Genomic DNA, 25,782 nt, shown 5'->3' with positions numbered 1-25,782 from the left:
ACCCCTCCCCTGGGTCCCAGAGTCTCCATCTGAGCTCTGCCCATTTAGCCCTCACCCGGTCTCGTCCTCGCCTCCTCCCTCCCCCACACTCCACACAGCCTCCCAGTCACCAAGTTCTGACTGTTCCTTCCACTTGTAAAATCAGAGTGGTGGGGGCATCCACTCTGCACCCACCTCCCTGCCTCAGGCCTGGCTCCACCCCTTCCCTCTCCCCTGGATGACAGCAGGGGCCTCCTAGGGGGTCTGGCTCCTTCAGTCTGCTCCTCCTGGGTGCTGCTGCTGTCCTCCTGACCAGCGCCTGACAGTCTGGCAGCTCCTCAGCCCGTCCGTACCCCAGCCTGGGCTCCCACCACCCTGGGATGGCTGAGTCTGTGAAATGGGTGGAGTGGTGTGTTGAGCTCCATTTCTAGAACTGCATTCTATGGGGCAGTGGCGTCTTTCTGGAATTAACAGGTATACCTTGAAAATGGGTTCCATGTGGAATTGGTTTGGGAAGCACTGCACAGCCTCTGCCTCCTGGATACTCACAAGGCACTGTAACAGGTGAAAGGCTCCCAGAGGTCCTGGAGTAAAGAAGTCTGTTTTGATTTATTTAACCCCGAGATTCCCAGAGTGTTTTGGCTCTAAATAAGGAATGTCTATGAATAACTCCAGGAACAAGTTTCTCTGGACCACCCTTTGGAAAATGCTGGAGGAGCCATAAAGTGTGGTGCCTTGTCTTTGGGGATCTGGGGTCCTGAGGCCTGCTTCCCCCATCTGGCACGCAGGGGTTCCCACAGGTGCACAGGCTGATATGGGGCTGAGGAAGCACTGGAAAATTGGGCCGCACCATGGATGCCTTGCTTCCATCTCCTGGCCTGCAGTATGGTTCCTGGATGTGTTTTGTTTAAACCACATGTTCTTTTGAAATTTGACCTGGTTGTCAACATTTAAAACCTGGGAGATTCCACCACAAATTCTGCATTTTAAAGTTCTCTTAAAACACGAGGAGCCAGCCAGACGTGGTGGCTCACGCCTGTAATCCCAGCACTTTGGGAGGCCGAGGCGGGCAGATCACAAGGTCAGGAGATCAAGACCATCCTGGCTAACACGGTGAAACCCCATCTCTACTAAAAATACAAAAAAGTAGACTGGCGTGGTGGCGGGTGCCTGTAGTCCCAGCTACTCGGGAGGCTGAGGCAGGAGAATGGCGTGAACCCCGGAGGCAGAGCTTGCAGTGAGCCGAGATCGCACCACTGCACTCCAGCCTGGGCAACAGAGTGAGAATCGTCTCAAAAAAAAAACAACAACAACAAAAAAACACGAGGAGCCCTATCCACACAGTGCGCATCTCTCCCTCTATGGAGCCGAAGAATGGCAGGACTCATTTACATGCAAAGCACCCAACCTGCAAGCAGACAGTTTCCCTCCCTGGTGCGGGCTGAGCCCCCGAAAACATTGGAGTTTCTGACCTCTGTCATGGGGAGTATGGGGCTCTCTTCAACAAATTCCTCTTTATGATGGTGACTTATGCCTGACCCACCCTCCTCTGGGGAGTCCTTCTTTGAGGGGCTGAGGCAGGTTGGGCTCGCTGGCTCCAGCATGTTCCTTACCTCTCATGAAGTACCGTGTACCTGATGCAGTCTAGGCTATGAAGTCCACTGAGCTACCCCACCATTACCCTCGGTTCCCATGACGGGGGTGCCAGAGTGGTCCAGGGGCAGCAGGGCTGTGGGAGGCAGAGGGAGGGCCTGCCACAGCCTCCTGTCCTGTGACCACCTGGGGGCTCAGCTGACAGGAGAGTCACAGCTGCTCAGGTCACCCTGGTCACCGGAGCATGCTGGGTGGAGAACCACTCCCTGCAAGAGCGAAAAGCTGAGAACACTGCCGACCATGCTGGCACCCCTGAGCCAGCCTGCTGCTGCAGAGAGCCCTCTACAAATAGCCCGCTCTGTGCTGACGGAGGCTGGAACCTGGGGAAATCTGGCTCAGGGCTGCTTGCTGGGGCCCAGGGTGGGGTGGGGCTGTGGCCCTCCACAACCCTGCCCTGGGATGACCGTGGATGAAACAGAACCCTGACTTGCAGGCCCCAGTCTGAGGTGGAGGGAGGGGGCCCAGACCAACCTCCCCCGACTGTTAGGATAACACGGATTTCCCGCCAGGACGAGGCTGGCACTGGTTTCGGTTCTGTCCTGGGTGGAGGGGGAGGTCAGTAGTGGATTCTCCACTCAATGGGGCCTTCAGGGGCTCTGGTCGGAAGTTCCCACACACCCTCATCAGGAGGTCTGACTCCGGCCACCTCCTGCCTTGCCTGAGCCTGTCCTGCTCGTGGCCCTCCCTTTCTAAGCCTGTCCGAATACCCCTACCTTGGGGACCCCTCCTGTGTCTTCCTCCTCCAGGAAGCCCCTCTGATCCTCCCCCTCAGAGCTCTAGCCCTCCTCCAAGCTCTATCCCTGCCCTATCCCGGCCTCCCTATACAGCCCCACAAGTCAAAAAATCATGACTAAAATAAAATATCTCCCTGACAAAAAACTAAAAAAGAAAAAAGACACTAAAGTCCCAATTAAGACTAAAAAAAATTTTAAAAAAATAAAGTATCCTTTTTAAAAGTGGCCACTGTAAAGCCTCCAAAAACCATTCCATTAACTTAAAAAACAAAAAAAAACCTATACAAGTAAATCAGTGGCCACTACCAAAATACAAACTAAAAACTTTACACTTATTAACAAAAAAACTTAAAAAAAATTGAGCCTTCATTTTCGCCTTAAAATTCTCCTATGTTTATAATTAAAAAAAAAAAATCCAGCGAATGACACATACTAACCAACTTAAAAGCATTAATGCTGTAATTCAACCCATGGAGAGTGTCCAACCTGAGTTGCCCTCTCCGGCCGTAATCCCCAAAAATTGGCCTTTAATTATAATTAATCTAAAAGATTACTTTTTTACCATTCCTCTGACAAAACAAAATTTAAAAAAAATTTACTTTTACTATACCAGCCATAAATAATAAAAAACCAGCCACCAGGTTTCAGTAAAAAGTGTTACCTCAAAAAATACTTAATAGTCCAACTATTTGTAAAACTTTTGTAACTCAAACTCTTCAACCAGTTAAACACAAGTTTTCAAACTGTTATATCATTCATTATATTAATAATATTTTGTATACTACAAAAACAAAAAAATTAACTATTACACATTTCTACAAGCAAAGGTTACCAACACAAGACTGACAATAATATCTAATAAAATTCAAACCTCTAATCCTTTCCATTACTTAAAAATATAAGTTAAAAAACCACAAAAAATAAAAATTAAACATTAAAAACATTAAATAACTTTCAAAAATTACTAAAAAATATTAAACTCGGCCAACTATAGACATCCCTACTTATGCCATGTCAAATTTGTTCTCTATCTTAAAAAAAAATCCAAAATTAAATAATAAACATTAATTCCGAAGACAACTAAAAAAATTAATTAAAAAAGTTCAGTCAACCCCAATAAATAAAATGAATCACTTAGCCCCACTCCAACTTTTAATTTTTACTACTACACATTCTCCAACAGACATTATTGTTCAAAATACAAATCTTATAAAGTGGTCCTTCCTTCCTTACAGTACAATTAAGACTTTTACATTGTACTTAAATCAAATGACTACATTAACTAGTCAGACAAAATTACAAATAATAAAATTATATAAAAATAACCCAAATAAAATCATTGATCCTTTAAACAAAAAACAAATTAAACAAGCCTTTATCAATTCTGGTATATAACAAATTGGTCTTACTAATTTTATAAAAAATTATTGACAATCATTACCCAAAAACAAAAATCTTCCAGTTTTTAAAATTGACTACTTAAATTTTACCTAAAATTACCAAACATAAACCTTTAAAAAATACTCTAACCGTGTTTACTAATACTTCCAACAATAAAAAAAGACTTACGCCAGACCAAAAAAACAAGTCATTAAAACTCAATGTCACTCAACTCAAAAAACAAAATTGGTTACTGTCATTACAATATTACAAAATTTTAATCAGCCTATTAACATTGTATCAAATTCTACATATATAATACAAACTACAAAAAGAGTTAAAACAGCCCTAATCAAATATAATCAGTTAAACCAACTATTTAATTTGTTACAACAAACTGTAAAAAAAAAAAGTCATTTGTCCATACAACAGTTAATACTTATTCACATTTTATATAAACAACCTACCAAACAAAAATACTTCCCATATTAAAAAACATTTATCTTGTTTTACTGTCATAAAAGTTCCAAAAAAATTAAATAGGCCAAAATAGTGTAATAAAACATTTCAAAAATTCTTAAATCAATAAAAAATTACACATACAACAAAAATCCCCTATAATTCCCAAAAACAAACCATAATTTAAAAAACTAACACTCAAAACTCAAACAAACAATAAAAAGTATAACACTCCCCCAATACAACTTAATCTAACACTCTATACTTTAAATTTTTTTAACATTTATAAAAATCAGACCACTACTTCTACAAAACGTTTTACTAATAAAAAAAACCCACATAAAAAAACTAATTTAATTAAAAAAACATAAAAACATTAAAAAAAACTTTACTTGTGTTTCACCAAAAAAAATCAACTTCCTGTTTAAATACCCACTAAACATTTCAAATTATACAATAAACCCATTAAAAATACAAAAACCCACTTCCACAAAAATAAAAACACCACAATCAAGCATCATTAACTCACCAAATAAAATAATAATATCAAAAAAACAAAGTCGCCATCCACCAAAAAAACAAAGCCACCAACTTAAACACAATTAAAAAAACTAACACAGTTAACTAAAAAAAACCTAAAAAACACAAAAGTGACACAAACTCCAAAAAAATACTGTTTACGACTAATAATTATATCAATAATAGTAAGTATCCCCATGTCTACAAAAACAACTACAACTAATTATACTTACTAAGCCTATGTACCTTTCCCACCCTTAATTCAAACAGTCACATAAATAAATAATCCTATTAAAATATATGTTAATAATACATGGGTACCAGGCCCCACAAATAATCGTTGCCCTGTCCAACCTAAAAATAATAATAATATAAATATTTCCATTAAATGTTATTATCCTATTTGCCTAAAAAAGACACCAAAATATTTAATACCTACAACCCAAAATTAGTAAAAGTACCTACTATCAATACCACCAATAAGTTTACTTATCACATAGTAAGTAAAATGTCACTCAAACCACAAATAATTTACAAAACTCTTCTTTTCAAAAATCATTAAAATCTAAACCTAAAAAAAAACCTTGCCCCCAAAAAATCAAAAGATCCAAAAGTCTTAGTTTAAAAAAAAGTATGACTAATACTACAATAATACTACAAAACAATAAATTCAAAACTATTATAAACTAGGCCCCTCAAAATCAATTATATTGTAATTATACAGGCCAAACTCACTCATGTTCACAGGCCCCATCCATCTGACCCATTAATCCAGCCTATAATAATAATTTAACTAAAAAACTAAACCAAATTTATAAAAAGTTAAAATCACCCTATCCATAAAAATAAAATTAAAAAAATTTTTTTTTTACTATGCGTAAATGTATGCGTAGGCCAGATTTATACTTCTCTCCACCCAAACATCTCAGTGTAGTAAAAAGTAACAGAACAACATTGCCGCCAACATATCTCGCCTCCAGCCACAGGGCAGTTTTCTCCTATCTCAAAATAAAACGAATGTACAATCGGGTTTTACACCAAGACATTCTGTTCCCAGGGGCATACAAGAGATGGAGGCCTTCCTCTTACTAATCCTCCTCAACACAGACCCTTTATGGGTGTCGGACTGGAAGACGGTCAGGTCTTTCCCTTCCCATGAGGCCATATCTCAGACCGTCTCAGTGGGAAAAAACCTTGGACAATACCCAGACTATCTTGGGCAGAGGTCCCTGCAGCTTTCCGTGGTGTATTGTGCCCCTGGTTAATCAAAAATGAAAAATGACAACTTTTACCAAAAATACTGCCCATAAACATATTATTAACAAGACACATCCTACACAGCCCTAGATCCCTTAGACCTTAATTGTATACAACACATGTTTCTGTAAACACAGGGTTGAAACTAGAGTTACAAATTAACATCTCAAAACAATTATTCAGAGTACAAATCAAAATGAGGTTTCTTATGTCTTCCTTTTCTACATAGACACAGTAACAGTCTGATCTCTCTCTCTTTTCCCTACAGACACCAGACTTCCCTTCCCCTGGTGCACCCAGACCTTCTGTGGTATCTTGAGCAAGCCCCTGGTCCTGTCTGGGCCTCTGCAGACTCAAGGTCTGGTGCCTGACTTACACCCTGTTGTCATATCCTGCCATCTGGCACCATATGGAGTCCTACAGGGGACTCTGAGACCCAGGCGTGAGCACTGGCTCAGGCCCCTCCCAGAGGTCTGGCGGCCCAGCATCTGCCCACTGGCCTCCTCTCCCCCTCCTTTTCTCCAGGCTCCTGCCTCTGCCACAGTTCCCTGGAGGTGTCCTCTAGCCTGGCCCATGGGCTCACACACTCCTGAGGGAGGCGGGGCCGGACTCAGGCAAGGCCTTGGAGGACACATCCCAGTGGGCAGGGCCCAGCACTCTTGGGGTGGAACTACAAGGAGGAGAGGCAGGGCAATTGAGGCTTGAGGTGCCTGGCCCCACCCAAGGTGACCAGCCTGCTCCTTTTCCTCAGTCTCAGATGGAGCAGAGGATGGAGGTGGGGAAGAGAGGCCAGGGACACAGTAGGGCTTGGTTATGGATGACGGGGGTCCTTGTGTGATATAATTAGGCTTTGTGTCTCCACCCAAATCTCATCTTGAATTATCCCCATTTTCCTCACCTGTCAAGGGAGAGACCAGGTGGACGTAATTGGTGGATCATGGGAACGGTTTCCCCTATGCTGTTCTCGTGATAGTGAGTGAGTTCTCATGAGATCTGATGGTTTTATAAGGAGCTCTTCCCACTTGTTCAACACTTCTTCCTGCCACCTCGTGAAGTTTCCTTGCTTCCCCTTCACCTTCCCCTGTGATTGTTTCCTGACACCTCCTCAGCCATGCTGAACTGTGAGTCAGTTAAACCTCTTTCTTTTACAAGCTATCCAGTCTAGTGCAGTTCTTTATAGCAGTATGAAAACAGGCTAATACACTGTCCCTGCTGAGGGCTGCCCAGCTGGGCCCTCCCTGCGTTGGCACCTGGGTTGCCAGTAGCACATTATTTGGTCTAACAGTTTTTCTTTATCATTCTGAAACTGAGTTTATCTAATACATTGATAAATTATTTCAAAGGTATTTTTATAGTTCAAGTCGCTTCACTTTTACCCTGACACGTATAAATGACTAGGAATGACCTTCAGATAGCGTTTAGCATTAGTAACTAATCTGACAATAATGTGTTCATCAGGTACCTATGGATTAAATCACATACTGGCATATTTAAGCTGAATGTAAGTCTGAAAAATAAATGTACTATGTTAACTCAAATACCACTCTTTGTGTAGGTATTTTGTCATATGTTTAAGAAAAAGCTAAAGAGAATGGAAATCCTATGACAATAACTTAAGTCTTTCTTCAAAGTGCATGCATTCTTTTGCAGTACCTCATTCAGCCAAGTATTTGTTCTCTTCCTCATTCCGTATAAGGCAGCTTTCAATTTGCTTAGAAGGCAACATTAGAAGATTAGAGTTCAGCAGAAACATAGAATTTTAAAATGTGACTTCAACTGAATAAATTTGAATTTCTCTAGGGAGTAAAGAATCAAAACACCTATTTAAAGACTGCAATATGTGATAATTATTTTTAAAGTAATTGATTAAACCTGGTAGGTTTTCCCGAAATGAAAAAAAAAAGTTCTAAAACCAAAGCTGATTTTTAGAAAATGTGAAAATGTAAATCAACCCTATCCATAATAGATTCTCTAAAACTTTATCTTACAGTCACTTTCAAATAACTATTCAAAAATGTAACTGCTATATTAATGTCTTAAAATAATTTAAAACATTTTAAAATATGAATGCTGTAGTTTAAAACAAAGAATCTAGGGGAAGGAAAAGTAGAGAAAGAAATGCCAATTCCAGTCCAAAGCTTTATTTGCCAAGTTTTCTTAGAATGACTTACCGATTTATGAATTCTTATACACAGAATGCATAATGGAAATACTGATTTTTGTCTAAAGTGGCATTATTGACTGCTTCTGTGATGCTACTGTAATGTAATACCTTATTAAATTGTTTCAAGGTGCTGTTTTGCCTAAAAATTTTGTGTGTCTTCAAAACTATAGTATTAAAGGTATTGAGACTGTGCAAATGCTGGGCACGCTTGGCATGAGATAATTGGTATTCTTACAAAATTGTAACTATGTAAGTGTGTTTATTAAAAGAACACAAACTAAAAAAGTGACAGGAATTAAAGTTGTGGGATGAAAAAGTTACGGGATTAAAAAATACTGTGGAAAAGTTGTGGCAAAAAAAAGTTGTGGAAAAAAAGTAAAAAAAAAAGTTTTATGAAAAGTTTTTTTAAAAAGTTATGAAAAAGAAGTTACAGGATTTAAAAAAAGTCATGGGATAAAAATAAAAATAAATAAAAGCAGGCCCCTGTCAGCATAAGCCTGGAGAAGTGGGTCTGGAGTCTTCACCCCCACCATGTCCCTACAACCCCTTCCCAGTCACCCCTTTACCATTAGGGTAGCAAGACAAGACCCCTGTCTAATGGAGGGAGACAAACAGACCCTTTACCACCTTGAGCAAGGCCGAGTCCTTACATTTCTGGATGATGATATTTGTTATTTCAGAGCCAGAGGTTGGTGGAGTTGGTTTGTTTGGAGGAGGTCTGACGGCCTCCTTACTCTCACCAAAGCAACTTTTCCGTCAGGGGGGCTCCCATCTTCTTACTCAGAGAGGCAGCTGAGGCGAGAGAGTGGAGTTAACTGTAGACCAGGCGAGGGCACAGACTGCTGGGGGTGGCCCCCCTTCCCCCGTGTACATACTGTATCTGTGTAACGTTCTGTATCGTATCTGGCGTAGGTTGCAGCTGGCATATGAGGAAGAGGTTCTTATAATTATTTGCGGCTGGGAAACTTATTTATTGCTAGCATAGGAGCGAGGAAGGAGGCGGGGATGGGGTCATGGCTCCCTGGTGATGGGACTCCTGTTTTTTGTTTTTTTGGGTGTTTTTTTGTTTTTTTTTGTTTTGTTTTGTTTTGTTTTGTTTTGTTTTGTTTTGTTTTGTTTGCTTTTGATTTTGGAATAAATGGATTTAGCCATACTGCTCAGCCTGGTATGTTCCTGTTTCCCTCACTGGGTCCTGCAGTTTGTCCCACTGAACCAGGAGCCCCAGAGTGTCTCAGCATGTCCAGCTGGGCTGTGGGGGATCTTCCAGGCCTGTTACCTGTATGCTGCCTGGTGACACCTGGTGGATTTCATGGGGACTGTCATGGTGCCTACGGAGTACAGCCCGGCCCTGACAGTCAACAGGTTGAGAAGCCTGATCTAGCTGTGGCCAGGAAGACAGATACCAGCGCCCAAGGGCACTGACTTCCATCCACCCCAGGTGTCTTCCGTTCTGTCCCCCTGCCTCCCTCTCCTGTCTGCACCGGGTGGCCTGTCTGTCCCTCCAGAGTGCCAGCTGCCCCGCAGGCTCCCTCCAGGCTGAGTTCATGGCCCTGTCCCCTAGTGGCCAGAGCTGGCTTCACAGGATAAGAGCCAGCTAAGCTCCAGGGACTTTCCAGGAAAAGTGTCCCTTGAAAAGGGTGTGACCTTTCCACCACTGCCAACAGCACCCTAAAAATGGCTTGGCCAAAAATGGCTTGGCCTTTTCCCTCCCCTGAGCTCCATAGAGAACACAGCCAGCAGAGGACACATTCTCTGTCATCCAGAAATGGGTTTCTCAGCCGAGGGACAGCAGGACTGGTAGAGACTGTCAGGCCACACAGCTGCCTGCACAGCACTGCCATGCTTGGCCAGAAGGGCGGGAGGGATGGCGGGGGCTGGCTGTCCACAGGCCGCGCATGTCACGGAAGCTCACTGGAGGTGGTGCACTTTGGAGGGGTGATGTCGGGAGACAGCTTCCTCTTGCTGGGCTACAAGACTCCACAAGCACAGCATGGGAACTGATTCCCAGTGCTAGAGGCGAGGCAGTCGGCCACGTGTATATATGTATATGTGTGTGTGTGTGTGTGTGTATGTGTGTATATATGGGAATTTATAGCTATTCATAGAACACAGCAGGGGCATACCACAGAGGGGGCAGAAGTTTTCAGCAACTGTCACACCTGGACGTGTCAGCTCACTGCTACAACAGACTTAAGTCACAGATGAAGGGGGCTGGCTTTGGGGCTGGGGGAGCCACTGTCAACTCACAGGACACCCGCCCAGGCAGGCTTGGAAAGGGAGGTCTCTGAGAAGAGGAGGGATCTGTTTAGAGGTCGAAGGGAGGCCTGGGGCTCTCAGGACGGGATGGACTTGCCTGACCCGATCAGCTGGCAGTTGGAGAGAAAGCAGAGAGAAAACGGGTTAGAGAAAAGCCAGAGCTGGTGAGGCAAGTGCAGAGGATGGGTGCGCTGCAGCAGCTGTGGGAGGGCCGGGGAGGGGAGGGTGTAGGTGTGGGCATGGCAAGATTCTTGGAAAAGAGGGGCTGGAAGGGAAAGGGGAGGAAGTTGGAGGGAGAAGCCAGAGCTTCATAGGTAGTGCCTGGGGGCTGCAGCGGCCCTCCCCACCCCACACACGCTGGCCTCTCTCATGGCACCCAGGCAATCCACCCATCCACCCACAGTTCAGACCAATGCCAGCCCCCTCGGGCTTCCCTCTTCACTGGTCACCCTGTCTTCCAACCCACTGGCCCAGGGCCACCTCTTGCTTGGAGAGCCCCATCCAACAGCCACCAGACCTGGTAGAGAAGGAACACTGCCTGAACCAAAATGGTGGAGCTATAAGGGATGGCTGGCTGGAGCGAGTGCCAGAGGCCCCTCTGGGCAGTCAGAAAGCCCAGGGACCTGTGAGGGACCCTGGGGAAGGCAGGGAGGGCAAGTAGCCGGATGCCACTGGCCATAGACTTCTAAGTCTAAGAGGGGAGCCTCAACTGGTTGGCAGGGGGGCTGCAGGTTGCATAGGTGAGGCTGGGCCCTTCCTGCTGGGAAAAGCAGAAGAGGGAGACTAACTTTTGTGTTGTTTAGTAGAGACTGGGTTTCACCATGTAGGCCAGGCTGGTCTCAAACTCCTGACCTCAAATGACCCATCTCTGCCTCCCAAAGTTCTGGGATTACAGGCCTGAGCCACTGCACCCTGATCCAAGGCCCTTAAGCTTAAACGCCTCATTCTTCAGTCAGGTTTTCCTTGTTCCCGCATGTTCAGCCAATCGTGTTTAAGGAGAAACTAACAATGAAAATGGACTTGTTGGAGGAAAAGTTGGAATGCAGCCTCTGATGCTGTTTGAGTGATCCCTCCACCCGGGCCGCTGCTGTGTTCTGGAAAGGCGCATTGTACCCTGGATGCAGCAGGTAAGAGTCCTGTCCAGGTGCTCTGCCCGCTTTTCCTTTCAGGCTTCTGTATCAGCTGTTTTTCCCCTGTAGAATGTGCCCCTGACAGCCACCCCCAACCCTACCCAATTTATCTTTACGTGTCTGACCATCAAGGCTCTTCTGGGTCATATTTAGTTCATGCTGATATTTCCCCTTCCTCCCCTCTTTAGTCCTCACTATTTTTGCTTTGGTCATGTTATGCCGTATTGTGTAAGGCTTTAAAAAAATTTTTATGGTGGCAGGGGAGAATACTTTATAATTATGCTTTGTGCTTTTTATCTTCCACTCAATAAATGCTTGGTAAATATTTGTTTTATTGAATGTATGACCCTATTCTAGCTATATTGTGCTTGAATAAAAATCTTAACTGCCTTGTAAGTTAACTGCTAAGAATTTGCCAAAAGTGCAGACAAAACATCAAGAACTTGTCATGGATAGTACAAAAAGGTCTCTAAGGGCTTGATGGAAGTCTGTAAATTGACTTCCTATGAAAGAGAGTGTAAGAAGTGAACATGTAAAGCGTGACTGGAGAGCCAGAGTGATGAAGCCAGGGTCCCTTTCTCCAGATCCTTTGTAACAGTGTTATGTGATCTCTTCTAGAAGATTGTTCTGAAAGATAATGCCAACTCGGAACCTGGGAAACCATCCAGTGGGTTTCTGCAGCTTAGGTGGTTCAAATCGTCGTAACACCTTTGTTTTCTCTGCCTCAGTTTGCTTACAATGATGTTCTCAGTAGCTATAATTGCTGTCTGTCTTTGAATACTTAAGCATTTTTTTTAGATGACAGGGATATATGTGCATTTTTATTTTACCAAGTGTTAGAATTTTTACTCTGCTTTTGTGGGCTCTGGGTTAGCTACTTGGTTGTTGTAAAATGATTAGCAGGGAAAACCGTGTGCGTGTGTGTGTGTGTGTGTGTGTGTGTGTGTGTATTTTAAGTTTCTTTTGTTGTCAGAGGACTTCAAATTTTATTTTATATGGTAATTCTGTCAATTCACTTTATTCTCCACCCCACATTTATTGAACAGCAAAGTATGAAAGTAATGTGTCCCATAAGCAGCCTTCAGAAGAATTACAACTGCTGTATATCTGAAATTCTTTTTTTTTTTTTTATTTTGAGACGGAGTCTCACTCTATCACCCAGGCTGGAGTACAGTGGTGCAATCTTGGCTCACTGGTACCTCTGCTGCCCAGGTTCAAGCAATTCTCCTGCCTCAGCCTCCTGAGTAGCTGGGATTACAGGCACCTGCCACCGCACCTGGCTAATTTTTGTAGCTTTAGTAGAGACAGGTTTCACCATGTTGGCCAGGCTGGTCTTGAATTCCTGACCTTGTGATCTGCCTGCCTCAGCCTCCCAAAGTGCTGGGCTTACAGGCGTGAGCTACCGCGCCCGGCTGAACTTTCAAGAAGTTTGTGCATCAGTTTCCAAAAAATTTTGATAAAAGATAGCTGTGCCCTACATTTGGAAAGATACAAAAACTGAACATACTGGCAGGCAGTTTTGCTTGCTGGTGCTTGAGATAGGGGCACACATTGGTCTCAGTGGATTTATGGAGAAAAATAGATATAGAAAGTTATTTCTAAATAAGACCAAAAAATCCTTTTCTTAAGCAGTGACAGGTAAAGAGGTTGTCTTGGCTAACCTTGAATTGTGTTGCCCTTGATTGAGACAGTTTTATGGTGGGGATGGTAGTGGTGATAAACTTGTTGGAAATTTGTCCGCCTATAGTAACCTTTGTGGTAGCTGTCACAGACAACTTCATCCTCACAGGCCTTGAAATTAGTATAAAACTAACAGAATGGAGGAGAAACAAAGGCCCTGAATAATTAGATGCTTAGATAATTGTTCTGTGTTTTCATAACCGGTGAAAAAGAACAGTGTTAGGAACTTAAACATTCCATGTAAGGAACACTGCCTGTATTTATATTGTGATTTTTGAGCATCATTCACTGTTTAAAAACAGGCATATTGTAGGTAATATTTTAAAGACAAATAGAAAACTTATCTTTTCAAGATGGATCTAAAGCTTAACCTTATCAAAATTACAAAATGTAAAGCATGTGATTGAAAAATATTAATGCATAAGTTTAAATATTGGTCATCACTTTAGATGTCTTTCAAAATAGATTGTCTCTTAAATATTAAACTGAATAAACATTGAACACGTTATAGAGTTTGTGCTCAAGGTTAAGTTTCCTGGGGTGATGAATATTTGATAATATGGATAACAAAAACTTCTTATTTTAAGAAATTTAGAAAATTTTTAGGCAAAACTAGAACATAATACCAATAATTCTAACACTCAGAATGTACCACTATCAGAATTTTGTATCTTTCCAGTCATCTGCTCATCTCTTTTCTCCTTTGCTTGTATGTGTTCCCTCTCCCTTAAAAAATCAGATTTTATTTGTAATCTGCTTTTTCACTCAACAATATTGTAGATCCGTGTCATAAGTTACTCTTCTACAGTGCCTTCAGTTATTGTGTGCTTTGTGTTGGATGACTATACCATCTAGTCATTCGCGTTTCCTGGTACTGAATACATAGGGGTGAGTGAGTGAGTGAGTGTGTTTCTGTGTGTGTGTGTGTGTGTGTTTTCTACCTTAACTAATGCTTTAGACATCAATAGGTAGAGCTAAATCCTTGAAACCTTCCATGTGGTAGCTTTCAGTTCTCATTGCTGAATTGGTTTCTAGAGATGGAACAAATTATATTGTATGGAAAAAAATTTTTTTTTGACATGAAATCTCACTCTTGTCACCCAGGCTGGAGTGCAATGGCATGATCTTGGCTCACGACAACCTCTGCCTCCCAGGTTCAAGTGATTGTCCTGCCTCAGCCTCCTGAGGAGTTGGGCTTACAGGTGCCTGCCACCATGCCTGGCTAATTTTTCTATTTTTAGTAGAGATGGGGTTTCACCATGTTGGCCAGGCTGGTCTGGAACTCCTGACCTCGGGTGATCCACTCACCTTGGCCTCCCAAAGTGCTGGGATTACAGGCATGAGCCACCACACCCAGCCTTTTTTTCTTCTAGGTACCAGCTTTTATTTGTCAGATTGGTAAAAATGTTAGAAAATGTGCAATGAAATGGGCATTCTCACAGTCATGGCAGAAAGTATAATTATCTTTGACTTTCTAGAAAGCAGTCTGGCATTCTAGAAACTTGCCTAACCTCTTCTCATTTAGGCAAGATGAATTCTCACTACCCCAAGGTGGCCAACCTTGTCCCTGTGATTCCATCTCTCCCAGAAAGAGAGGTCCAGTCTCAGGGAAAACCCAGATTTGCTTGGCTTAGCCCACCTGACAGCTGATCACTGGAAATGGGGTGGGCCGGTAGAGTCCTTTGGTCAGGTTTTGTGTTGAGAGAGAGGTGGAAAGATGGGAGGGAGGTAGCAAAACTGGCCTCAGTGGAACTATGTAAGTTAACATAGAATGGCAAAGGGATGTTTCTTCCAAGGAAGAAATTCTAGGGAAGGAAGAAAGTGGAGGGGAAGGCAGCAGTTCTCCAAGTTTTGGGGTCAGGATTCCTTTACACTCTTAAAAGTATATTGACGGCCCAAGGAGCTTTTGTGTATGTAAGTTATATCTATCGGTATTTATCACTAGAAATTAAATCAGAAATATTTAAAATATTCTTTAAGAGCTCACCACATATTGTTATAAATGCTTTTATGAAAAGAAAATTTCTAAACCCAAAGTAGTACAATCTTACACCTTTTGCGAATTTCTTTGATGTTTGATATGTCATTTGCACCTGCATTCAATTTATTGTGTGATATTTGCTTGAAAAAATGTGAACAAAGGACAATCTCATACAGATAGGCATTTTAGATCATTATGGATATTTCTTTCTTTCTTTCTTTCTTTCTTTCTTTCTTTTTTGAGATGGGGTCTTTCTCTGTCTCCCAGGCTGGAATGCAGTGCTGTGATCACGGCTCACTGGAGCCTCAGTCTCTGGGGACTCAGGTGATCCTCCCACCTCAGCCTCCAGAGCAGTTGGGACTACAGGTGTGTACTACCCCACCTAGCTAATTTTTTGTATTTTTTATAGAGACAGGGTTTTGCCATGTTGCCTTGGCTTCTTTTTTGATACTCCATCAAAACTTGATTTTTCTTGAACTTTGAATGTTTTACCCTTGCATGATATTATAACATTATGCATTGTTCAGTTCAAAAATAATGGTTCACTGAGATCTTCTATATGTTGATACATTTGATTGTACAATACCAAAATGTGGTCATCAATATCACCATCAATCTCATCAGAATACTTTTGGAAAGCGATGGTGGATATAAGTTTTCTAAAATTCTAATTTTTTGTTCAAAAGCTTGAGTTTTAGTATTAGCAATTTTATTGCTGAAATTTATTATGGCCTGTCTGTTGTTTTCCTTGAAATAACAGAATCTCCTTTTTTGAGAAAATGTCTCCCAAAACCCAGCTGAAATAACATTTTTTGTCAGTCATCTTTTGGAGTAAAAATGATATTCCATTAAAGTGGTTAATTCACTTCATTACTTAGTCTCATGACGGTTTTTTCTCAGACAGTCTGTAGGAATGCTCATGTATACTTCCCATTTCATCACTTGAAATATTAAAAAGACATATTCAAGGATTAAGATGTAAATTTTTCACTGCTTCGTCATAGGCATTCTTTTTATTTTTGAGACAGGGCCTTGTTCTGTCACCCAGACTGGAGTGCAGTAGCATAATCACAGCTCATTGTAGCCTCAACCTTCTGGGCTCAATCAATCCTCCTGCCTCAGCCTGCCAAGTAGCTGGGACTACAGGCATGCAACCACCATGTCCAGCTAAGTTTTATATTTTTAGTAGAGATGGGGTTTCACCGTGTTGGCCAGGCTGCTCTCAAACTGTTGACCTCAGGTGATCTGCCCGCCTTGGCCTACCAAAGTGCTGTGATTACAGGTATGAGACACGGTGCCCGGCCCGCCCTTCCTTTTTAAACCTTTAAACCTTTCCTGTGCATAGTAGTCATACCATGACTACTACTAGTTTGGTGTTACTGCCTTTATCTGTGCTAAAGTACCAGCATTTTTTACCCACCATTGCAACTGTACCCTTACAGCAAATGTCACCATGTTAGTATTCCTGTCAAAACAGTTTGGACCTGGGGATCTGAGGGCCACACTTTGGGAACCATTGAAATAGGTACTTAAACCTACTATATATCATATCTTTTCATCTACAAGATTTTTAAAAACTTGATTTCAGTTAATGTTTTTGTAATTTTTAAAATATGGTTTTGAGGGGTTTCAGTCCAGAGCAACAACATGTATTTTACTTTGCTTATGCTGAAGTTTACTAGACAAATACTAACCTAATAGAATGAGGTCCTAAATCTAGTTGCATTTTCTTTAGCCAAAAAAACCCCCAAAACTAAAAATTTAAAAATGGTCCATGTGGTGTATTCCCAATGTACGCTGAAGAATTTGAAGAAGAAAATGCAATAGTCAGTAAGTGGTATTCTTTAAGAATAGAATTGGGCCAGGCACGGTGGCTCACGCCTGTAATCCCAGCACTTTGGGAGGCTGAGGCAGGCGGATTACGAGATCAGGAGATCGAGACCACTCTGGCTAACACAGTGAAACCACATATCTACTAAAAAACAAAAAATTAGCCGGACGTGGTGGCAGGTGCCTATAGTCCCAGCTACTCTGGAGGCTAATGCAGGAGAATGGTGTGAACCCGGGAGGTGGAGCTTGCCATGATCTGAGATCACGCCACAGCATCCAGCCTGGGTGACAGAGCAAGACTCTGTCTCAAAAACAAAACAAAACAAAAAGAATAGGATTCATTCTGAAGAGTTTCTTTTAGCCTGTAAAAAGATTTGGGACACTGTAAGAGAGGAATGAGAAGAATGAGAATAGTGAAATAAATCATTATTGAAGAGATAAACTGTTAATGATGTCCTCCTTCAATACAACTTGTTTTTCTTTTCTTTTTTCTTTTTTTTTGAGATGGAGTCTTGCTCTGTCACCAGGCTGGAGTGCAGTGGTGCATCTCAGCTCACTGAAACCTCTGCCTCCCGGGTTCAAGCGATTCCCCTGCCTCAGCCTCCTGAGTGGCTGGGACTACGGGCATGAGCCACCATGCCTGGCTAATTGTTTTTATTTTGGTAGAGATGGGGTTTCACCATGTTAGCGAGGATGTCTCGATCTCCTGAACTCATGATCCACCCACTTTGGACTCCTAAAGTGCCAGGATTACAGGCATGAGCCACAGCGCCCGGCCAACTTGTTTTTCTGGTTTTCCATGGTTTTCATGGTTTTCTGCTTTTCTTGGTTTTCCATGACTTGAACCTAGTTCTTCTGAAGCTAATATATAATAACAATTGCTTTTCACCAATTTCTAATAGAAGACAGTACAATGCAACAGAGTAAATGTCTATTAATGGGTGAAAGCGCATAATGCTTAGTTCATTAGCTTTTTAAAAAATCACATGTAATTGTGTGCCAAAAATATATGTATAGTCATGGCATTTATTCATATTACTTGGTTTATGTGACAGAATAAAATGTTAGAATTTTATGGTGTTTGAGTTAGTTATCTATTGCTCTGTAACAAATTTAGCAGCTTAAAACAACAAACATTATCTCACAGTTTCTGTGGGTCAGGATTCTGTCCAGTTTACCTTGGGTTCACTGGCTTGGCCTCTGACCAGGCAGTGAAGGTGTTGGTGGCGGCTGTGATCATCCCAAGGCAGGAGAGGGAGAGAATCCATCTCCAAGCTCACAGTGGCAGGATTCATCTCAGAGGCTGTTGGACTGGGCCTCTGTCTCTAGATGGTTACTGGTCAGAGGCCTTTTACAATACCTTGCCATGTGGGCCTCTCCATAGGGCACCTCATCACATGGCAACTGGCTTCCATCAGAGGGAGCAATGGAAAGAGCAGGAGAAGGGTGACCAAGGCAGGCATCGTAGTCTCCTTGTAGCCTCACCTCAGAAGTGATGTTATTACTTTTGCTGTATTCTCTTTGTTAGAAGTGAGTCACTAGGTCCAGGGGTGGGAAATTTACAAGGGTGTGAATGGCAGGAGGTGAGGGTGATTGGGACCATTTAGAGGCTGCCTACCAGTGTTGAAGAAAATTGTTGACTTCTATGAGCTCTAGCAGCAGACTGTGCTATGCAAGGAGAATGGCTGTCTCAGAAGTCCAGCTCCTCACATGGGTTTTAATGTGTTGCCTTTTCCCCCCTGATACATTTTGTCTAAATCCATGGTCATCTTGCCATTTAATTGCATATTTGGGTTAGTCTGTATGTAAACATTTAACATAGCTGTCTCTGGGTTAAACAGGAATCCTATTCATCTTCTTCACCAATATGGTTTGTGGACTCTGATGAGCCAAATCTGACATCAGTTTTGGAACGTCTAGAAGATACTAAGGACAACATTTCGGTGAGGAAAGAAGCCAAGCTATTTTCTCTTTTCCTCATAAACATTATATTTAGAAATTAAATGTTGAGATAATATGATTAAAAAACATGATTAATGACTATAAACTTAGAGGAATTAAAGTCTGGGTATTTTAAGTCCTCCAAATCTTACTTACCACCTGTATTCTCTTTATTATTTCCCACATGTATAACCTTAGTTTAGATTAGGAATTCAGGGTCTCTTTTTCCCTGAATTCTAACGATTAAGCCAAGCAAGCGTTTTGGGTGGAGACCACTAGCCAAGGTGGAAGTGAAGGGAGAGACGGGGAGAATGACACCAGAACTAGTGGGAGGGGATTGCCTTTCCTTTCAAGGGTCTCTAAGTCTGCAGTAAAAGTCAAAGGTATTCAAATAGGAAGTTTTGTTTTTGTTTTTAGTTTATAAAGAAATATAACTTTCCATGTTGGAAAAATTTTAAAAACCTATTTTTATTATAAAACTCACAAGCAACCATTGTTGAGAAAATTAGTAAAGTACAGAAAAGCAAAAAGAAAAAAATTAGTCTCCTATAATTTCTCTACCTGATATAACCACTATTGACAGTTGACATGATGGCCATTTTCTACCAGTATATATTTTTTCTTTGCTAATAAAATACATAACCCTTATACATATGTTTAAATAGTTGAGATCGTATTCTCTATAGTTTTATATTCTTTTTTTTTTTGAGACAGAGTCTTGCTGTGTCACCCAGGCTAGAGTGCAGTGGCGTAATCTCAGCCCACTGCAAGCTCCCCCTCCCAGGTTCACACCATTCTCCTGCCTCAGCCTCCCCAGTAGCTGGGACTACAGGTACCCACCACCATGCCCGGCTAATTTTTTGTATTTTTTAGTAGAGATGGGGTTTCACCGTGTTAGCCAGGATGGTCTCAATCTCCTGACCTCGTGGTCCTCCCGCCTCGGCCTCCCAAAGTGCTGAGATTACAGGTGTGAGCCACTGTGCCCAGCCCTTTTATATTCTTTTAAAAAGTATTTACTGTATTTTCCCATGATGTCATAGTCTTTATAGAAAAATAACAATCATTATTTTCAGTTGACATGATTATTTACCTAAAAATATCTAAAGGAACCAACTGAAAAAAAAATTTTTAAGATAACTGGTTAAAAGCTCTTTTATATAAAAATCAATAGCCTTCCTAAATGTTATTTATAATCACATAGAAGATATAGTGATGAAGTATTTTTTCAGGTATTTCAGCAAAAATTAAATGTCTAGGAATACACTGAGATGTGCAGGACTTTTATCAAGGACATGACAAAATTTTGCTGAGTGGAATGAAAGATTTGCATTCTATGTTCCTGGATGAGCAGATTTCATGTTATAAATATGTTAGTTATCACCATGTCTTCATATTAATTTCTAAATGTAATTTCTGCTGGGCACAGTGGCTCATACCTGTAATCCCAAAAGTTTGGGAAGCTGAGGCGGGTAGATGACAATTAGCTGGGTGTCTGTGGCACACACTTGTAGTTCCAACTACTTCTGAGGCTGAGGTGGGAGGATCACTTGAACCTGGGAGGCAGAGGTTGCAGTGAGCCGAGATCATGCCTCTGAACTCCAGCCTAGGTGACAGAGTGAGACCCTGACTCAAAAAAAAAAAAAAAAAAGAAAAAAAGTGTGTGTGTGTATATGTGTGTGTGTATATGTGTATATATATATACACACACACACATATATACATTTCATATTTTATATATATACATTTCATATTTTATATATATAAATTGTATATATACATTTTATGTTATATATATAGTGTGTATATATATATATATACAAATTTCAGTACAAATTCCAGCAGATTTATTTTTGACACTTGACAAAATGACTCTAAAGTTTGTTTAGAAGAATAAATAATAAAAATTAATAAAGTATAGACTCTTTCAACCAGATATTAAATAAAATATTGTGGACTAGCCCTGGTCCAGACAGATAAAGGCAATGGAAGTTTAGAACCAGAGTCATGCAAACAAGAATTTAGTATAAGGAAAAGGTGGTATTTTAACTTAATACTGAAAAAATAGATTATTCTGTAAATGGTTTTAGGAGAACTATTTGAGGAAGTTTGAGTCTTAACTCCAATTTTTGTCAAAATAAGTTGAGTTGGTTTAAACACATCTATTCTTAAAAAGCAGAACAGAAGAACATCGGTTTGAAGATATTCTACGAGTTAAGGCTGAGGCTGGGCACGGTGGATCCCGCTGTAATCCCAGCACTTTCAAGGCCAAGGTGGGAGGATTGCTTGAGCCCAGGAGTTTGAGATCAGCCTGGGCAACACAGCAAGACTCTCTCTCTCTCTCTTGATATAGATATACATATAAATACACATATACAGATACAAAAAAAGAGTTAAGTTTTGTATGGAGAGCAATGAAGATAAGAGGTAAAAATTAAAGGCTTGATGGACACATGTTTACATCTCCAGCAAGGGGGTTGATGGAAAGAATGATAGACATAGCTCCATTACTGCTACCTCCTTTTAGGAAGTTGCTTCTGAACATCTAAAGATAACAGTTTTATAATAGCAGAAATGAGTTATTTTTCAGTGTCTAAAACATTACATGACATACATACATACATGCATACATACATAAGTATGTTCATGAAGTTAAATGAAGTAGCATATAAAATTGGGCGTAGTGTTTAAAAAAGTAAATATATTTACATGAAGGAGAAAACAACTCACCTCCCACTCTTAAAGCCTCTGCCAATTTATCATAGCCTAGTTTCTTGAGAGAATAAGCTACATGTCTTCACCTTTTTTCACTGAGCTCATTATAATCTGGATTCTGCCTTCATCGTTGTGCTAAAATTTATCTCCTAGTTGCCAAATCCAGTGGCTCCCCTCTTAGTCCCCAAATTAACCCCTCTGCAGTATTTTGATACTGTTGATTGTTCCTTTGTTGAAGCATTCCTCCATTCTTAATGTCCACCAATAAAGAGTTGGTTAAATAAAAATTATAGTGTACTACAATTTTATAATAGAATATTCTGTTGTAGACAGAATGCAATGGCACAATCTTGGCTAACTGCAACCTCCACCTCCTGGGTTCAAGTGATTCTCCTGCCTCACCCTCCTGAGTAGCTGGGATTACAGGCACCTGCCACCATGCCCAGCTAATTTTTGTATTTTTAGTAGAGATGGGGTTTCATCATGTTGGCCAGGCTGGTCTCGAACTCCTGACCTCAGGTAATCCACCTGCCTTGGCCTCCCAAATTGCTGGGATTACACGTGTGAGCCACCATGCCTGGCCACTACCCTGTCTTGTTGCTTGGTATGACTCCACTACCCTGCTGCCTCTCTCCCCCTGCAGCAGCATAATTTAGGAATCAGAGAGACTGAGGAGGATATATATTATTATTTAGGTGCACCGGCCCAGTCAGATTAACATCTAAAGGACTGAGCCTTGAACAAAGAGTCAGGTTACCTTTTAAGCATTTTGTTGGGTGGGGGGAGATCTGTGCAGGGGGAAGCATATTACAGAAGCAAGAAACAAAGAGTTATTCGATTGAGACATGCATTACATTATTTCTTACTTTTCGAGGAAAAACATGTTTTATGACTTGAGTTTATCTGTCTAGTGACCTTGCAGCTGCACAGCTAGAGAAACAGGGTCTTCACAATGCCTGGGAGAGGAGGAGAGATGAGGTTCACTAGCCTCAAAAAGACAGACAGTTAATTCTTAAAGGACTCCACCTCTTGTTCTTTCTTAGGGGGAATTTTTTTTTTTTTTTTTTTTTTTACATACAACTGTGTTTTTGCTTACACATTCTTTAATTTCTTTTCATTCCTGTTTCACCCCAGCCCTCCTATAGTCCCTTCTGTGCCAGAGGTCAGAGTGTCCAGGTCTGTGTCCAGATCACCCTCCCTCATCTCCTTATGTACTTAGCACAAAACAGAGCACACTGGGTGCATAATAAATCCACACTGGGGTTTGGCTTCCTTTTAAGCATGAGGATTTTTGGTGGATCCTAATTTATGGTTCAACCTTCCTATTTTCACTTGCTTCATTGTTCAGTTTGGGAAGGCTTATTATTCTTTGCTTCGTTAACCCATTCTAATCCTGTGTCTTCTTTCTTTGTCCTTTGTAAACCTGCTTCTTTCTCTTCATCTCTTTTCTTGGTCAGAGACACCCAGAAAATTGTTCCTGACCAAGTGAAGTGAGTTGCCTTATTAGATCCCATTTGAGTCACCTTATACGTTCAAAAACATTTTAAACAATGAAAACCACACTTGTACACATAGTTTACCTTGCTTATTTCCTTAAAGTAAACATGCTTACAACACAATTTGGACTTAAACATGGAAATTTACAGTTATTCTTTGCAGTTTCCTAGTGAATTATTATTTTTTAGACAGACACTTAAGATCCTACTAAGTATCAAGTGTTTTACAGGTTTCATTTAATCTTTCCTATTCCGGGAAGGTTTTCATTTCTTTGTTTTACAGATGAGTAGACTCCAACTCAGGGAATTAGATACGATATCCAAGGTCATCTAGATTTCCAGGCTCTGTCTGCGGGATCACATTTGCTTTTGTACTTTTAACTGACTATGACTGGAACATATAATTTTATAATCCATGTGTAACAACACTGCCTGTGTGTGGTTTTCTTTTTCTTTTTTTTTTTTTTTTTTTTTTGGTAGCCTCATTAATGTTTTCTTGTTTGAAGTTGTAAGTTTCTAAGAAAACAAGGTAGCAATGAGAAACTGGACAATGTCTGGAACTTCCTTCCTCTGCCTTTATTGTTGTCATTCCATTAGGTATCAGTTGTAGTAATTATACCCCAAGCCATAGTAACTTTCTTAAGCTAGAGGCTGCTGAAAATATTTAAAGAGTTTTTTTTTAAATCTGTAAGCTGCGGTTGAGCAGTAACAAAATTTTTTATTTCCTACTGGATTGATTACAGCAGTCATAACATTATTGATGTCTTCCTAAGGGCTCTTTAACATAATGCTTATTTACTGAAATGTGTTTCGTAGCTTCATCAGCAATTGAAGTGGTTGATGTGTGGACTCTGGAGATTATATAACCTTCCTAAGCACCTGGATGTTGAGATGCCAGATCAACCACTACCCATGGGTCAGGTAAAGTAAAAATTCTCTAGTGTTCAAGAGCTAAAATAAATTGTCTCAAACAAAAGTCAAACTAGGATGATTTTTTTTATTATTCAACTTACTTAGAAGTTAGTTTTTCTGTTTCTATTGAATTGTTTTGTTTGTTCTGTTTTAGATACTAAAAATAACCTCTTCATTCTTTGGAGCTGCTGGTATTTAGTATGACAGGCAAACAATTGCCCTTTTCCCTAACATCAGCTTTTTGTTGTGAATATTCCTGGTGTCCATAAATGTTCTTGCTGCTTTCATTGTTTGTCTTTGCTCATTGAATTACCTTCACCTAGAAATGCCATCTCCTTAAGTCTGTCTATGCTTCTTAAGGACTCGCCCCAATGTTATCTCCTGCAAGCAACAGAAATCTCCACTAGCTCACCACTACCCCTAACTTCTTCCTGGATTTACCTATTTAGGCATCAGCTATTGACTTCTTTAGTATAATACATGAGAATTTAGCTCTTATACCACCCACTTTGCCTTCCTCAGATATTATCTTTAGTGATATAAATAATCACTAATTATCATTAGGACTTCGTGAAGCCAAGTTTTCTAGAAAATTTAGGATAGGATATTTCTTTTCTTGGTGCTGCTTTTTGTTTTGCAGTGTCTTCCTCATAATAGTAATTTTTAATTGAAAAAATTCTGTTGTAGCCCTTTCTGTGAGATCTCCTTCTCTTCCAAAGCCTTTGGCTCCTCTGTGCCCATTTTGGCAGGTTGTTCTTCAGGTTGACTGTGCACATGTCATCTTGAGGTTTTTCTCATTTGCTCGCCTAGAGTACATCCGTTGTTTCCTGGATCCCATGTCATCTTTCTTGGTTTTTCCCTTTGTCATTTTACCTGACTATGTCCTCAAGTAAAACCCTAAGAAAACATGGAGTGGTATATTTTCTGATCTCTAGCTTCTGAAAAAATACAATCCAGTGTTTAGGTTTTGGAGCCAGTCTGAGATAGGTTTGAATCTTTGGTTCTACTACTAATTAGCTGTATGCCCTTGGGCTGATTCCCTAATTGCTCTATGCATCAATTTTCCATTTGCAAGATGGGGGAACCAGTAATAGTATTAGTACCTATGTTTCTAGAGATCTATGAGGATTAAATGAGTTGGTACATGTGAACCATTTTAGAACAGTGCCTGGTGCATAGCACATCCCCATCACTATTCACTTTTGTCATAGTCTATCCTCACACTTGATTGATAGTTTGGTTGATTATGTGTGTCTAGGTTGAGGATAATTTTGCCTTAGAATTTCAAAGTCTGTGCTGTTGTCTTCTAACCAGTCATGGTGGTGAAGCCTCATGTCACCCTGAGTTTCACTCATTTATGCATGACTTTCTCTCTGGAAGCTTTTAGGAGTTTGTCTTTTCCTTGGTGAGCTGAAATAGTACAACATTGTACTTAGTGTGTGTCTTTTTTCATTCACTGTGCTGGGTACACTGAATGGATAGGCCTATGGATTGGCTCTTTCAAAGTTGGAATCTTGAATCTTGTCATATTTTTGTTAACTTTCTCTTTTCCATTTTATTTGTTCATTTTGAAGTGTCTGTTAATTGGATTTTAGTCCTCGTCTTGAGACTTGTATCTCACATTATTTCTAATTTTTTAAAAAATTTTAAGTTCTGGAATATTTTTCTTATATTTTGACTTTTAGGAAATTTTATTTGG

General features: G+C 40.7%; 1 protein-coding gene across 1 annotated transcript in view; it reads left to right on the top strand.

The window, feature by feature from the left end:
* Positions 1-25,782, top strand: part of LOC100452275 (golgin subfamily A member 6-like protein 22) — a 122,924-nt gene that overhangs the window by 73,649 nt on the left and 23,493 nt on the right. Inside the window, exons 13-14 of the mRNA XM_063716273.1 lie at positions 18,864-18,965; positions 23,988-24,092. Of these exons, the coding sequence (XP_063572343.1) occupies positions 18,864-18,965; positions 23,988-24,092 (207 nt within the window). The remainder of the gene's footprint in view (positions 1-18,863; positions 18,966-23,987; positions 24,093-25,782) is intronic.

This window comes from Pongo abelii, chromosome 16, assembly GCF_028885655.2.
Source record: "Pongo abelii isolate AG06213 chromosome 16, NHGRI_mPonAbe1-v2.0_pri, whole genome shotgun sequence".
Lineage (NCBI taxonomy): Eukaryota > Metazoa > Chordata > Mammalia > Primates > Hominidae > Pongo > Pongo abelii.
Note: the sequence above shows the minus strand (reverse complement) of the source record. Positions and strands in the feature narration are given on the sequence as shown.